At 38.4% G+C, this 17,040-nt stretch overlaps 1 protein-coding gene across 2 annotated transcripts; it reads right to left on the reverse strand.

The window, feature by feature from the left end:
* Positions 1 to 420: 420 nt before the first annotated feature.
* On the reverse strand, positions 421 to 16,345 carry mfn2 (mitofusin 2). Of its 2 annotated transcripts, XM_046870510.1 has the most exons (19): positions 15,952 to 16,344; positions 14,060 to 14,558; positions 12,476 to 12,654; positions 11,753 to 11,888; positions 10,978 to 11,140; positions 8,420 to 8,544; positions 8,151 to 8,259; positions 7,805 to 7,912; positions 6,832 to 6,985; positions 6,591 to 6,658; positions 6,369 to 6,490; positions 5,909 to 6,035; positions 5,030 to 5,134; positions 4,818 to 4,920; positions 3,979 to 4,199; positions 3,727 to 3,882; positions 3,430 to 3,626; positions 2,445 to 2,579; positions 421 to 2,323 (listed from the first exon to the last, which is right to left on the reverse strand). In XM_046870510.1, exons 3-19 carry the CDS (start codon positions 12,648 to 12,650, stop codon positions 2,254 to 2,256), a joined length of 2,274 nt encoding a protein of 757 aa, XP_046726466.1. In that variant the 5' UTR covers positions 12,651 to 12,654; positions 14,060 to 14,558; positions 15,952 to 16,344; the 3' UTR covers positions 421 to 2,253. The 2 variants fall into 2 exon arrangements, with proteins under 2 accessions (XP_046726466.1, XP_046726467.1); XM_046870511.1 differs by lacking the exon at positions 14,060 to 14,558 and having other exon boundaries at positions 15,952 to 16,345.
* Positions 16,346 to 17,040: the final 695 nt, after the last annotated feature.

Consider the following 17,040-nt stretch of genomic DNA (forward strand, 5'->3'; position numbering starts at 1 on the left):
TTTTTGACGATCTTGTTTATGAACAATGACAAAGGGACTTTTCTAATTCTGATGGAATGAGATATTTATTGACACAAATACTTACTTTTTAGAGGATTTTGAGAAAAGTTCAGGCTTTTGCAAGAAATCCAATTATTGTGCTGTTTGTACACATTGGTTAGAGAAATGCACTTAATTTCTCAATTGCAAATATTAAGGATGATTCGAGAAATGCTCCAAAGCAAATGAGAACAACATACATATTCATGAAAAATATATGTGCATATATTAAAAAAGGAAGCCAGTGATTCGGATGCTATTTATGTCAACAGAGACGCTTTTGCTGGCCCGAAGCCCTGCCACTGATTCCACTCCAAGCAGCATGTATTCAATTCTTCGAACACTGTAGGGGGAATAATTTTAATGACACACAAGCAACACTCGGATGGCATCAATTTTATTTCATTTAACATGTGGACTATAAGACTTGTTACAATAGATAAAGCATGCACAGCTATACATTACTACCGACATAGAACCTACAGATCAATTTCGCTGCACTTGCTGAACACGTAGCAAAAAAAGAAAACAATAACAACTAAATAAAAAATATGAATAAAAATAAAGCAGCAAAAGTAAAGTGCACAACCTGAAGAATTCTTCGGATCTTTTTTTTTTTTTTTTAAACACTTGGCACAAATTATAATCCAAACTGAACAGCTATCAGTGATGAGTCTCTCTTTCACTCGCACTTGTTACGTATAGGAGTTGAATGTTTTGTTTTACTTTAAACATGCCTTGTGTTTGTAGCAATGTGTTAATATCGTTCTCAGTGTAAGACAATATTGGCACAAAGAAATGTCACAAATCCTTGTCTGTTCAAATATTAAATACATAGTGTGTAAACATTAATAGGAATCCTTCCCCTCGAAGGAATTTCATGTTTCCGTATCAGTCAAAATGCATCATCTTGCTATTTAATTCCGTGTCCGTAGTTTTTTTCATTCTGCATAAACCCGAAGACTTCATTCAGCTTGGATGAAATAAATAGTGCCACTACTACGCATTGTGCCAGTGACCATTGCAAATCTACAGTGCTGCAGTTGAATGCAGAGGCTTTGTACTGTGTTTGCAGCAGCAAAACCGTGCATCCTGCACAATCTACAGGAAAATATACTGGAATTATTCTGCTTATACAAACCTACTTGACAAACACTGACCCACTTTCCGCACCATTAAAGTAGCAGAAACCGGTACCAAAGAATACCGCTGTACAGAGCGGTTAACATAGAGATGTAAAAGGACGCATCAATTCACAGGAAAACCTGTGCAATCGTCCATCCGTGTGGCGGTTTAGAGAAAAGCTGCTGGATAGCAAAAGAAATCTGATTTGACCTCAAAATGTGTTTGCTATGGTTTCTTTTTTTGTAAGGATCACACTGGGTTGGAAGCCAGTCAATCTGAAGAGTTTTAGAATCTTGAGTGGGTGTAATTCCCACTCGTAGTGAACGGCACACTTTGATCAATACCTATGTGCGACTACAGACAGACAGTTCAATCCAATTTCTAAACATTTTCCCTTTCTGATAATGTTTTAATGCTATAACTTTGTCTGGTTTAGATCCAGGTGTTAGCAAAACATTTTTCACCCCACAGAGTTTCCCCAAGCCGCCACACTTCCAAGTAAACCGACAGACACGTCCTATTTTGCACATCTGCACAGGCGCTTTATATTTGGTTATATATCCTTAGTCACCTGAAATACATTTTCCCTGCTAAACTCATTAGACATAAATGGGTCGGGTCAGTGAAACATAACTTCCTGTATTCATTTCATTAAATTACATGAGCTCACATGAAATCAGGATGAATCTCCTTTTCTTTTTGCCATTTTAGTGTACAATAGACTATTGCTTTAAATCCCAATGGCTACCGCCTAGATAACTTCACAATGCAAGAAATAAATAAATTCATTCAGTCACAGCAATAATCTATTTGCCAAGAGAAAAAAAAAATACAAATAAAAAGATTGCCTTTCTTTTAGGTGCCATTACGCTACCCCAGTGCACATCAAATGCCAAAAGAAAACAAGAGCACAGTCCTTCCTGACTGATTTGGCATCAACTCCCTCCTGTTCTTGTGTTAAAACATGGCTATACGATCTCTTTATGAAGCAGAATACAATCGACTGACGGGGAGTAACGACTGACGCAGGAGCAAAAGTGAATAGTGTTGGCGTTGGTCACGTTGTTGAATAATTAGACTGGTTTTCCTTTATCGGCTCTGATTAAGGTACTGTTGGGTGAACATGTTCAGCTCGCTGTCCAACCAACCAGCTTTGTTCCTACAGAAAAAAAAGATACAACACACACAAAAAAAGAAAAAACAGTTATTTATCTTTCCAGCATTTTCTTTTCTGCTCAGATATAAAATACATAAAAAGTACCCCAATCTCAAGGTGTTACCTGAGCAGCTTGGCTTTGCTCTGCAAGGTGTCCAGGAGTTCGATTTTGCGGTTCATGTCTTGAATGTCTTCTTCCAGCTGCTGTCGTGTCACATCAACCTGCTGGCACAGCTGGTTAAAGGTGCCTGCCAGCTCCCTGGAAAAAATGGACACATACATGTTAGCTTAAGTATTTACTAGAAGAAATGCTTTACTTGTAAATTCCTAGTTGACACACAGCAATCTTAATAACATTCAAATACAGTATTTACAGCAAACACTCTTAATACCCAAAGAATACAAAGCTTACAGTAATTATTTATTGGGAAAGCTGATGATCTGAGAATTGGCCTGATGTACAGTCCAGACAGTCAGAATGAGTTCAAAAGAAGCACTAAAAAATTATGTTGCTAAAAAAAAAAAAAAAAAAAAAAAAAAAGAGTCTCAAATGAAGCATCAAAACCAACCATGATTCTACTTCTTGTTCTTCTTTATTGGCGGTTCGTATTCTTAAGTAGAGCATTACCGCCATCTATTGTGGTAATGGCTCAAAGACTTAAATCCCTATGTATGGTGCACACATCCGGCAATTAAAGCCGCCCGTGTGGAAACATATCGAAAGTTTTGTTTGGTGTCCTGATGATTTCCGCAATTTAAAACACCATAATAACATTTAAACATTTACAAGAATATTTGTCTTCATGCTCTTTGTTGAGTATGGTTTTACTAATAACTATTAGGTAATAATGTAAATTTTAAACAGATAAAATAAATAAATAAATAAATAAATGAATAAATATGTGCGATTCAGTTGCGATTATATGCGAGTTGACTCATGACGATCACATGATTAGTCGCGATATAAGCCCTAATACACACATGGTGTTTCTGTTACACCTGACACTTTGCCTAAATCAATAAATTATTTATCCATTTATCCATCCATCCATTTCTGGCAATGGCTTTGAGACTTTCTGATGCATCACTCCTGGTCAACTGAAACTTACTGCTGGACTTGATGACTGCAGTTGGAGCCGGTGTAGCTGACGATGAGCTGCAGCTTTTCACTAGCGTAGTCCACGAACTGCCTCTTGAATGCTCGCTCTTTCGCCTTAGTGGTCCATGTGAGCCTCTCGTACACGTAAAGAAGGCCATAGAGCCCCACTGACAGAGCAATGAGCCTCCAACCTACAGCTTTCCAGATCTGATGCACACAAGACAAGAATACATTTTTTTTGTCTTTTGACATCCTGTAAAAAATAATAAAATGAAATAATCATCAAATTGTTTTTTATATAGCTCACCACTCCTCCCACAACTATAATGCCCATGGACGTTCGGGAAGTGAGGGAAGCAAGTCCCGTCACCATAGAGACCATGAGCTCTTCCTGGGTCAAGGAGCCCTGTGGGAAGGGGGGCATGGCAGTACCAACAGGAGTGATGGCCAAAGGTCTGGGAATCTGATGAGAGACAAACACATTCGCCGTGACATAAGCTAGGTCAGCTAACAACAAACCTTAGTGCCATCATACAACATACAAACAAGCCAGACATACCTGGTCGTTGTAGCCCATGAGGGCACGGCGGGTGTTCTTAGGGCCGAGAAATCGATTGACCAGCATGGTCCAGCCCAAGGAGAAGTGGAAGCCAATGTCCTCCTGGAAGTCGCTGCACAGCTTGTCACAGTTGAGGTCATAGCAGAGATTGAAACACTGTCTGGCTCCGATCTTATCCACTTGTTCCCTCACTGAGGTGGGCAGCAAGGGCTTCAGACCATCTGGGGAAAATACAATGGAGAAGTCGGTTTATCCAGCATGGCTGAATTGGTATAAACTAGAGGTGGACCGATGATTGATTGCTGGAACTATCGGCAAAAAACCATAGCGTTTTTCCAGATTGCGTCTGTGCTGGATCGGTTGAGAAGGTCCGCTGTCATTATACAGTACAAGAGCGGCCTCTAGAGGCAACTCACTGACACCACATGCTGTTCGTTTTGACTAACAGACTGCACTAAAGTTGACATACATCTCGAATAAATTTCATTTGAAAATGTATTGATAAATGTTGAATTAACAAACAATAAACAATACTTCTAAAGCATTTATTAACTTCAGTTACAAATGGAATTTTACTTCAACATAAATCCAAACAACATACCTAAAATATCAATCTTTAGGAGTCTTCACAAAGACCAGAGCATTGAATTTATATTTATTTTTTGTAATAAAGTTCAGTACTATTTTATTTATTGACCTCTAATATTATGGTATAGTACTTATAAGTAGTTGATCAATAATAGTTATTGCCTTTTACTACCGCCATAAGATTAAAATGTAGCTTCAGATTCCACTGTACTACTGCAAACTAATGTTCTATTTGTAAACGCAATACTGACCGATCATTTCAGTTTGTGTGCTTTGCAGGGATGCACCGATAGCATTGGAACACCTTTCAGACATATTCCTCCCCAGACCCTCTTCTATATGCTTGTGAAGCTCCTGCAATGCAAAAACACAAACAATAAACAGTTATTTTAAGAACGTGAAAGCCAAAGAAACACACGCGAGCAGAACAAGGAAAAGTTACTGCAGGAGCTACAGCACTCACATTCTTGTAGACTTTCAGGACCACTTGCGAGGGATGAAAGTCCATGTGGAAATCGTCGACCAGCACATTCAGTCTCCTGATCTCTTCGGCCATTGCATTCGACACCTGACAGGCAGCAGAAATTAAAGGCATGTCGAGAGGAAGCCAACACAATATAGTGGTCCCCCCCCTAAGACCCCCGCGAGTTCCATGAATTTTGGATGCACCACTGCAGCCCCTATGGTACCTTAGTAAATTAATTTAGACATGATGTCACTTTAATACAATAATGTAAAATAAAATTGGTTAGCGTAAACATTGTTTAAAATGTTATTCCTAACGTTCCTGAACATTCAGTCCTGTTGCGGATTCCAGCAAATTATGATGATAAACCTAACAAAACATGCAATGTCATTTATGCTAGTTGATTTTCCACAAAATCACTTACTAGTTGGCAAAATCTACAGAATATAATTAATGTCTAATGTTTTTTCTTTATTAGGCAGAGAATTAAAAAAACTAGAAAAACATTATGCAATTAAACTACTAAGTATTACCATTTTTTTTTATTATCATTTTGATATATTTTTACATTTTTCAGATTTCATATTTAAATAATTAGAATATAAAGCTTGGTAAATTATGTATTAAGTTCCGCGGTTAAAAGCAAATAATTATTCACCATTTTCTACCTCCACGTTTCATGATTCTCACCACTAGATGGCATACAAAAACAAATCTCGGTAAGAGTAAAAGCCGGCGTCAAGCCTACAGAGTAATGTGAATCCTGGGGCTGTGATTTGTCAATTTTCCTAAAATACCATGTTTCTAGGCAATGAAAATTCATAGAATCTTTACAACAAACTGGCACACAGTAATTACACGGTGCTTTTATGTTACCTGTTTTTCGACCTCTTCTGTGATCATCTTAATCTTGCTCTTGCAGTCCTGGGTGAGCAGATCCAACTGTTTATCGATGAAATCCAGTCGCTCCTCACGTTCTTCTTTTGTTTCCAGGCAGTGGATCCTGAATCATCATCATCATCCAACAACATCAGATATTTTGCAGAATTGGACATTTTTTTTTTTTGGAAAAACATTTTGAGTCTGTCTTTCACATATTTGCTCAAACCAATTAAGAATTTACACACAAGATCAGTTAAATGTCATTTTGAGACCATTAAAAAAAAAAAAAAAAGGTTAAATATTGGAGTTGTTTTTGTTACAGTGTCTGTAAATCACCAATCACTTTGACTAATTATACTAGATGTATTGAGTAACTCAGGATTACTCTTGGGTTACGTCTGATTGCGGAATCGCATTAACTTTCTGCACCACTGTGTGGGGTTTCATTTCACACCTCTGCTCTTGGGCTGCCACATGCACCGAGTCCATGATGAGACGTAGTGCTTCTGAGATCTGCTTGGCCCTCACGGTGTGCTGCTCAAACTTGGTCTTCACGGCTGACTGGGAGATGCACTCCTACAATCACACAAATGATTTACTCACGGATCTCGCAACCAATAAAGAAATGACCAAAAGACATGTTACTGTGGAGTATCAGGTGCTGCCAAATACCCACTTCAAAACGCCGTTCGAAATTCTGGAATTCAAACATTCTAGCTTGAAATCCTTCAGCCAGCGCACCACCTGCATTGCAGTAAAGAGAAATGAGAATCGATGGACTGCTCAATCAGTTTTCCACACGTTTTTAACATAATGCAGACTTCATTTATAGGTAAAGGTGCTTGGACCCTTGGTGGTCTATCAATTGTAGGGACCATGCGATATCCTGCTTAAGACATCGGAGTTTTGTGGATCACCTGCTTCAGGCATGCCCTGGGCCCTCTGCACACGTGCCTGCAGCACCTCTTTAGCAGACACAAAGAAGATTCGGTCGCTGGCCTGTGCTCGGTCCACCACCCCGAGCTCATCTACCAGGAAACTGGTGCAGCGATCCATGTGCTGCCGGCGGACCTGAAACACAACGAGCTTCACTCTTACATTACTTGTGCCAAAAATGGCCCGTGCAAAAACTGTCCAGTGTGAAAATGGTCTATGTTGCAAATAATGATGAGATCGCAGGCATAGGGAATAATGGCACAAACCAAGCAGTAGAAATGAACCAAAACCAAAATAATTTAGGATAATAAATAATCATGTCCAAATATAGATTATTTCCAAATGCAGTATGCCCCCGACTTATGAACATTCGAGTCGCAAAAGTTCACAGATGCGAACAAATCGTGGAAGTAGCTCACGTAACAAACATCAGCGCAGTTCTAAAGAACGAGGACACGGTCATGATTTTTGAACGATTCATGCGACAAAATGAGGAATTGCAAACAAAACGGATGTACGAACGTGCTCCCGGAATGGAAGTCAGAACTTACTGTACTGTATATTTCTATGTAAATCAGACAAATATAGAAATATGGACCAATATTTTCAACAGCAAAATAAATAAATAAAATAAAATCTAGAGCTGCAGGTTGTGGCCAATACAAAGTTATGTCATTTAACAATGTTTGTGATAAATAAAAAATTAACACCAAAGCCTTTTACAAATCCTAAATCAGTGATCATTGGGAGTGAGAAAGAAAAGCTGCTATAGTAAACTGAAAGACACTGCTGACTTTTTAGTCCGCTATCAAGTTACACAAGCATTTTCAAACCCTTAATGGTTTACTGTTATGTTGCTGGTGGGAAAATGCGCTGGTGCCTTCATGTCAGCGGGTCGTTGGGTCATTAGAATAGAAACTAGGTCACAGGTCGTGTCGGGTTTTGCTGTCATACCTCCTCCATGTACTCAGGTTCGCTGGCTGAAGCGTCCCAGCGGTTATTGAGGATGAAGATATTAGGGCTTGAGAGTCGCTCGTTCACCTTGTGAAAAAATGATTTCTCCTACAAGCAGAATGAGAAAGAGCGAACAAATGAGATTTTATTTTCTATACACAAATAAATTGTTTTATCAAAACAAGCCCCTGGTATCTCCAGGCATTCTCGGAGCTCCCATGGCATACCACACTCCCACCCAGAGAGGTTAATTCAAACCCGATTTGCCTCGGACAGAAGCAGTTGAACAGCTCTTGCATCACTTGGATCAATGCTTAGTAAACAGTCTGTGGTGATAAAATCTTACTGTTTGCATCAGCGTAGACTCTGAATTGGCAACCAGCACAAAAACATCAGCATCCAGGCAAAACTTGTCAATCCAGCTGTCCAGCTCTGTGGTGACATCAATTCCTGGGCTGGAGAAAAAAGCCAAATATACAGTATCATACTCGGGTCTGTGCAGTGTTACACTTGGATTGTCTAAAGACTTAGTTCATTGTTATTTTATTTTTTTTCCCAACAAATACATAAAGCTATTTGTGCATGCGTGTATGTGCGTTTGATTGTTTTCTTCACCTGTCCACCAGTACCAGGTCATCACGCAGTAAAGCGCACTTAGCTTTGGGCCACATGACACACACCAGACTTCCCGCATCCAGATCCTGATCCTGATGCAAGGCATGGGCCAGCTGGTTCACTGTCTGTGCACATACACACACAATCCAGTGCTTATTACATCTCAAATACACTAACGTAGTGATATCAGCAGGCCTCTTAACAACAGAATCCAGTTCAACAGTCAATTATGGTACACTACAGTCTGTACCTTTCTCTATGTATATTATTTGTGCATTTATTCAAGCGTCACTTTTTTCATCGTGCAGAGTTAGCACGTTATACTGCCATGAAGGTGTCTTCCACATCTTGTTAGAACATTAAAGCTTCTACTACAGTTCAACAACAAGCCGTGTGTGACGGTCTGTACAAGCAGCGCATTGATATGAGATAAAAGATGAAAGCACTGACGCGTGGGTAACTCTGGAGCGGGGTGTTAACCAGCACAGGCTGCTTGACAGGAAGGACCTGCACTGTGTGCGAATTTATAAACACGTCCCTTCCTAAGACAATGCGGTGAAGGCACTCCTGAGTCAATGATTGTGCATAAGCAAGTTTTTCCTCAGCTTACCCTGCAAATGCAGTAGACGCCCGAGTGAATACTAGAAAAAGTCAAGTCTAGCTGAGAAAGGCTGTGTGTAATATGAGGCCCCTCTTCATGACAGACAGCTGTGCATCTGTGTTTATCATTATGCCTTACGTCACGCAGGTTAGCAACAGCAGAAATGCAGTACGTGACGGAAAGGGTGTGCGTCTAAGTGTGGGGGGGGGCATCTATACAAAGGCAGTCTCCTTCAGAACCAGGGAAAGGCACATATCTTGTAGCACTTCATGGCTGCGCTATGTTTAAATACCTGATAAGGGCTGTGATTTGAAGCACCACACACCTCTGTTCATATTTTATTATCCCTGGCTGTTTACCTGAATAGAAACACTGCAGATACTGCAGAAAAAGCAGCCATGTGCAAATGCTGCCCTAATAACACTGCATGGATTTTTCCAGAAGAGACCTTCTCTCATCAGTGCAACATGTGGAGTCATGAGACCAGAGCTCAGATAGCAAAAAATGAACGTGTGGCCCTCTGACAGCTGGCAGCACTGCCCTCCACACTCATTTTGAACTAATTATAGGCCAACTGGATGAGCAGACCGAAAAATTCAAGTGTTAAATCCTTATGGCCCTAAAAAAATACAATTCCATAACGATTCCATAAGAAACCAATGTTTTTTTTGAGCTGCTTACAGCCAGAGAACATGAGCCTCAACTTAAACCTCAACCTAATTATGTTGCAAATATGAAAGATTAAATGCATCCATCAAACTGGATAAGTATAATAATAATATAATTTTTCCTGCCTCACTTGACGTACAAATTGTATAGTTAATATCTTTATTTATTACTTTTATTATTTTATTTACTAGTTTTTACAGTTTTTTATATTTTTATAGCACCAGCACACCATGACAAATTCCTTGTACATGCTACAAATGATATTTAGTGAAATAAAAATGATTCTGGAAGAATATCTGTCCAATCATATGTTGCAAAAATGAACCTTTAAGTAAATCAGCAAAACAATGTACATAATGGATCATTATTTTTTTGTTCCCTAAATTAAATAAGAGTTTCTTTCTTGATTTTAACCCTATTTTCTAATGAATAAAGAATAAAACATAATACAACATCCTGTTAGAGGGAAACAATCAACAATGGGGTGATGTAATTACCTTGAGCTATAGTAGCAATACTCCAAAATATTCATTTTTAATGAAATCCTGTAGTGTTTTATTCCTTTTTTTAATTAATCAATCAAAGAACAGCACAGAATTTATCTGTTTATAGTTTACTTTTAAAGTTCATATTATTAATTGTATTACTGCAGTTATGAGAAGTTGTTCCCTCACCGGGGCTCTTTTTCCCCCTTGAAACTTATACGACAAAGGGGCGGGAAAAAAGCAGCTTATCATGTAACAGAACAGCCACAAAACCTCCATAAAGCTGCAGCTTTTAGTCTTAACACGCTGACTCTAGAGACTCCTTCCATCAATGCGATATGCTTACAATAAGGGATTATTCTTATTTTTAAATGTGGAGCGTAAATCATGCGAGTTGTGACAATAGAAATGATAACAGCTGAAAGTTACTTCCCAAGCAGCTGTTATAGCAGATTATTCAACACCTCCTGGAAATGCAGTGCTGAGACATATGGGTTTAAATACCATTTGCTTTAAGGGTGTTGGGTTTCCTGTTTTTTTCTGCTGACTGATAAAACACAACCAGACGTGAACTTTGAGATGTTTGTGGCGAGACTATATAGGCGTGAGCTGCCTGGCCAAGATCTCGGGCATGAACGGGCAAAGGACGAGACATATTTTCAAAACGATTATGATTCACTCACAAACTATGTGCTTCTAAGCATTTACCTGAACGTCTGAATGCTGAAAAAAGGGCACAACAGGATAACTAGAATTCTATTGTGGGCACAATACACATGTCTATATTAAGAGAGATCGCTCACTTTAACACTCTTCTTTTCCTCGGATCCTTCTGTAAGCAGGAATGCATCGTTGCCGTCAGTCCCTTCTACCCGCAAGAAGCAGTTGGTGGTGTGGCCAATGCCCGAAGGTAAAACTTTGTCCCACAGCATGGCGTTGATCACTGAGCTTTTGCCGTTGCTTGTCCTGTGTGTAAACAGCAAAACCACAAACTCGAGCGAACATTTTATGACCGGTTCTCAGCAAGAAAGAAAATAGTTGAGAAATAAGTACATCCATTTTCTAGATTCCTAAACATTCATTTATAGTTCCTAAACATTCGAGGGTGGGCCATTAAAAATAGAAATAGAAACACTATATATAAAAATTTTGTTCTATGGGACCACACATACAAATGTTTCTCTCTTAAAACCAATATATGTGTAAGTATGTGTATATGTATATGTGCTGTTTTTTTTTTTCTATTAATTACAAACATTTGAAATCTATTTTCATTTTTGAAACTGACTGCACAAAAGCTCTAGAAGAAAAAGTCAGCTCTCTCATGTTGTGCTCTCACAACCTTGTGCTCTCTTTAAACAATTTCCACATGCAAACAAGGTCATGGCTGCGTCATGAAACCTTTGAAAGCATCCACACCCTGTGCAATAAATACTTTATCCTTTTTGTTCCCAGCATGTGTCTGAGCCTGTGTGTCTATGCTCAGGTGTGAACGCTGTTCGTAAATGAGTCACGCAAAAGGCGCAGAAACATTCAGAGCTTCTTATCGTATATCGGGAACTCTTTATGAACACATACCTGCCAAAAAACACGACTTTCATGTGTCTACGGGACAGCACCTCGCCGATCCCTGCCACCTTGGACAGGTAACCCCGTGCCTCGGCCACTTGCTCCTCTGTAGTGACTGGATCCAGCTCTTCATTGCTGTAGGTCTCTGTTACATAAACGCAACACTTTTTGATATCAAGATAAGCCCTGATATTAACCTCTGTCTCTAAAGACAACCGGAAAAATATTTGCTTTGTGTTATTATAGTTACAGGATTATCAATGTTGCTTCTAGAAAGCTTGTGTGACTGTCTAACAAACACATCGCAATAAGCCTGAGGGGTTCGTAGCAACTAACCGCTAGTATTTCTATTAAAAAAAAGAAACATTTAATGAGATATATGTAGAAAATCTTTTTCACATGACATTACTAATGTTCCAACTCGGGTTGGTTAAGTGAAAAGAGTGTGTAGCTTGTTTCTGTTCAGTAACAGTGCTGAATAATCAGTATCATCTGCATCTATCTGATCTTTTTATAACCTTTAAAGATTCTTTATAAAGCCTCAGAACCTCAGGAGAATTAAGCTCGACTGACATCCAACCTTTTACCAGTGTGCTTGAAATTCCTGGAGTCATATTTATCAGCTGCGTGTTATAACAACGCTGACCCGGGACCAGAACCTGCAAGCCTTATCTAACTGCGTTTATAAGGATGTGCTTCAGTCAGATTTACAGCCCACTGGTAAGCACTAACCTTCCAGAAAGCCTGAGCTCTCTTTGATGTAGGCACCGAGCTGCTCGAAGATGCCGTTGATTTTCTTCTTGGCGGTGACGAAGTGCTTGAGAGGGGACGCGTTCACCTCGGCCATGAGTCGCTTGTCCTTTTTGCCGACTGCGCTGGTGTTGGGCCGCGGGAAAACCAGAGACATTGCCCTGAAAAACGCATGCGGGAAAAATGCAAAGAGCAAAAGACAAATCAAGTTCGTGAAATGTTGCGCGACCGATTTGGGAAATCATCAGTAACTTATCAAGAGGCAGAAAAGAGCTTTAGGTGATCTTTTGAAATCGTTACATGTTAAATTAAATGGTTAAGAAAACGGGGAAAATATATCAGGAAGTGCTAAATAGCTGCTGTTTGGATTTGAGGGACTTGAAAACTCAATAATAGTAATCGACAGAACTAAGCCCAAAATACCTATAAATATAGCCACATTAAATATTAATTTGCATAATATCCACACTTGCATGTTCGCTTAACATCTGTAAATGTTTGTACAGAGCTGAACTGTGTAACAATTCTGCATGCACCCAAAACACATGTAAACAATGCCTGGTTAAAATTCCTATTGTGTCTATTAGAAGGACACATTTCCAGATGGACTTTGTTTGCCTGCTTGTCATGCTTACATGCTGTGGTTGCAATTAACGTAGCCTCTATTTAAAAAAAACGACCTAATAGAGATAGCATTAACACCAACTGGAGAAGTTGATCGACAGTGTACTTTCAGATTTGAGACTATAAAAACGCTAAAAGCATGAAGTATACATTAGCACGTTTAAATAATTCGGCCAGAAAATACAATTGTACAGAAGGTTTGTGTCTCTTTCTTTCTCTATGGACTCGAAGATGCATGGTTGTGTTTGCAAAATAATAGAGCTGCCAAAGTCAACAAAAGGCAGTAACTGATCGAGCTTACACATTGGGCTGACAGGCATGCTCAACTGCACGAGCGCCTCCCATACAAAGTCACCTTGACTTACACACATAGAGGGCAACTTCAGACGCACAAAGAGGTGGTACGGGTTTAGATGCTGAATCTGGAAATTACTGACTCTCTTTACGCCATGAACATGGACAAGCATTGGCTTATATATTGCAGAATTATGCTATGAATTAGTAATATCACAAAGTGATTGAATCTTTTTCTCTTTCTGTCTTTTGGTATAGATCAATAAAAAAAAACTATCTGAAACAATCTCATTTGGCTCATTGCATATCTCACCTGACTTGATCAATTTGGTCAGTGTGTTTGCATACAGTTAAAGTTCGCTTGACTAAATAATAACACTTTCGACAAATCTTGAGTCAATCTGACATCCGCTAAACTGTTAAACCCTTTCAGTGCTTACAGGCAGAGCAGGACATTTTTCTATATGTCCAGATTGAAATAAACACAACAGGATTTTGCACAAGCCAGAATTAAGCATTGCAGTGAATCAGCAAATAGTCAAAGCAGCACAAATAACAGCATGCAAAAAAAAGATACGTAAATATATTAGTCATGGGTGCTTGAACAGTACGTAATATTCATTCTATAATAATACAATTGGAAAATACCTTGTAATATTACAACAATCTTGCGACTAAGAAAAAGTCCCGGAGGCATTAAAGAGGTGAACCAGTGAGGCAGCAGTGACCGTTCACCCAGTTAGCCCAGTAACATCCGCGATCAAATATTAAAAACAACTTATAAATGTATACAAAACACCATCTGCTGATAATCGGGGCAGGAAGTCAACTCCAAGATCAATCCTGTAGGATTCAGCAGGAAGCACAAGTCCAATGTCAATGTCACACAAGTCACTGCACTCCGACACACGCGATCTGGTCCAAAAAGAAAGAAAGAAAAGATGTAATCTGAGAGTTAATCTGCCACCACGACTATCTCCTAACCCTCCTCCGATCGGCCATGCTCGTCGTGTATTTAAAGTTGCCTCAAGTCTTCACCGCATGCTTCTTGCGCAGGGGGTTACACCTCCACTCTAGCTCCTATTTCACTTCCGCATTTTCACTGTGCGCCTGACGGCACTGGAATCTCATTGGCTGCGGGGGTTGTCTGTAAAAAAAAAAAAAAAAAAAGTCCCGCCCATAAACCCCGTCCTCTTTCTGGTGGGAATTCAGTCGCACGTGCATAAAATTGCTGCTTGCTGAGGCTGGGATTCAGTCTCAACTTCAGTTCGAATTTTATTCAGCTGGAGAACATCAACTACTATCCAAGGTCCTTTAGTTATTAGTCAGTTATCACAGACACACGTCGAAATGGATTATCACGTCAAGCACGTGAACAAGAAATGAAGAAAAACGATCAATCAAGTGAAAGACAAATCTCAAAACTTGCATGTATCAGTCACCACGAATCTGACAGCATAAAAAAAAGGGTCAGGGCTAGAATTATTCAAAATAAATAAATAAATAGTATAATACCTTTTTATTTCAGGAGAACCTTTTTATTTTATAAAATCGCCTGCGAAAATCAACTTTAGGTAACGGTAGCTCTTATTTATCCATGAAAATAATAGAGATGATGTATAATAGTAACAAAAGAAATGAAATCAAATACATTTCAGTCAAAAGGGATGATACATGGTTTCTATTCAGATGGAAGAAATATGTTATTAAAAACCAAGCTCACCTCCTTTGGTGTTGTTTTAGATACTAAATATGGTACAAGCTCTAATATAGCTTTTATATATAAAATATACATATACATTCACACACACATATATATATATATATATATATATATATATATATATATATATATATATATATATACACACACATGATCTACAGAAAAAAAATACAAGTTTAAGATTAAATTAGAGCAAGATGTGTGTAAGGCAAATTATATGAAGAGAAGCATGCAATATATAAATGTATATGAGATATGTACATTAGACATTAGCACATTATATTAAGTGTACAAACGTTATGCACAGTGCATATACAGAATTTAGGATGCACACACACACACACACACAATATATACAGCAAAAGGGGACTCAATCTGAGAACGAGCTCTTCAACAAGCACATATGGGTGTAATGTTGATGTGTCCACAAACATTTGGTTCTATATTGTATGGTGAAGAGGGCTTACTTCAGGAACAGGGTTGGCCTCCATCCTTTTTTTTTTTAAACAACATTGCAACATATATTTATATTTTTTAGTGGGATTAGAGTCACTGTTGCAAGCTGATAAAATGGGCGTGGTCTGCCATATAAGATATAGTGTATTAATAATTATACAAGCCCATTATTTACCAAACCAGTTCATTAATATTAGTTAACACACCGACATGCATTTGACTAGTATCAGTTTTATCAATTAAATATCAAGATAATTACTATTGATTAACCTGATTACAGAGTTTTGCTCCAAAACCTCTAAATAACTAATATTCAGCTAATCAGTATAATGAAAGTAGAGGGTCGAGATCAACAACTTACCAAGCAAGAAGTGACTATGAGAAGTCCTCAGGCATGTTGGTCCAAGAAAGCGGTTATTTTCTCTCCCAGTATTTTATTTTAAGCAACGAAAATTACAGAAATACTGATGAATCTTTGACTGCTACCTGCCCGCCGCATATATGGCAGAGTGAAAGTGAAATGAACATTAGCACTAAATTAGTAAGCTAAGCTGCGTCAGATCAGTTCGTGAAGTAAAACTGTGAATATATAACATAGAACTACAGCAGTTATAGGTAGTAAACACAAATAACCCTCCTGAACGAGGTTAATAAATTTAATTAGTAGCTCGTTTACAAAGAAAAACTAGCAATCGTTTAATTACAGGACACCGTTAACATTGCCTGCTTTACTTCCGCTACACTCTATGACATCATCAGAACGCGCCACGATTTTCGTTCTGTGTGCGAGAATACTACAGAATATAAATAATAAACAAGCAAACATCTGATTTTTAAATAGACTTCAAATATTAATCTGAGCAATCGATATCCCAAATTTATTTGTTCCTTTTTTAAGTAAAATGTTATATTGTAAATATCATTCTATATAAATATCACAACTATTTTGGTTTTTAAATAAATAATAATCTAAATACAATAATGTACCCCTTTAATTCTGAATGCAAACTTTCTCTTAGTTGTTTGAGTTCCATATTAAATACTGAGTCATATATATTTAAGGATGTTAAAATAAATACAGTTTTTGAATAGAGTTAAATAAATAGCTCCGTGTAATTTCTGGTCATTCACACTTTTGATTAAAAAAAATAAAATGAATTTGAGAAATGAAAAAGGACCGTTATTATTATTTTCTTCTTATACTCCGGAACCAAAACTACGGACAAAACAAGGTATTTTCCCGATTTCTTGATTTCTTTGTAGATGCACCAAAAAGAACGCCAACTTTTTTATAAAACAATACGTCAGGATCCTAAACAGGCAGGTGTTGTGCCTAATTCCGACCCCCGGTCTGAAATCAACCCCCCTTCGCGTGCACGCGGACAGTACCGTCGTATTTCCTGTAGATGGCACTAAAAACACGGAAGGTTGGGTAAAATGTTTTCCTGGT

This window comes from Silurus meridionalis, chromosome 17 (genome assembly GCF_014805685.1).
Source record: "Silurus meridionalis isolate SWU-2019-XX chromosome 17, ASM1480568v1, whole genome shotgun sequence".
Taxonomy (NCBI): domain Eukaryota; kingdom Metazoa; phylum Chordata; class Actinopteri; order Siluriformes; family Siluridae; genus Silurus; species Silurus meridionalis.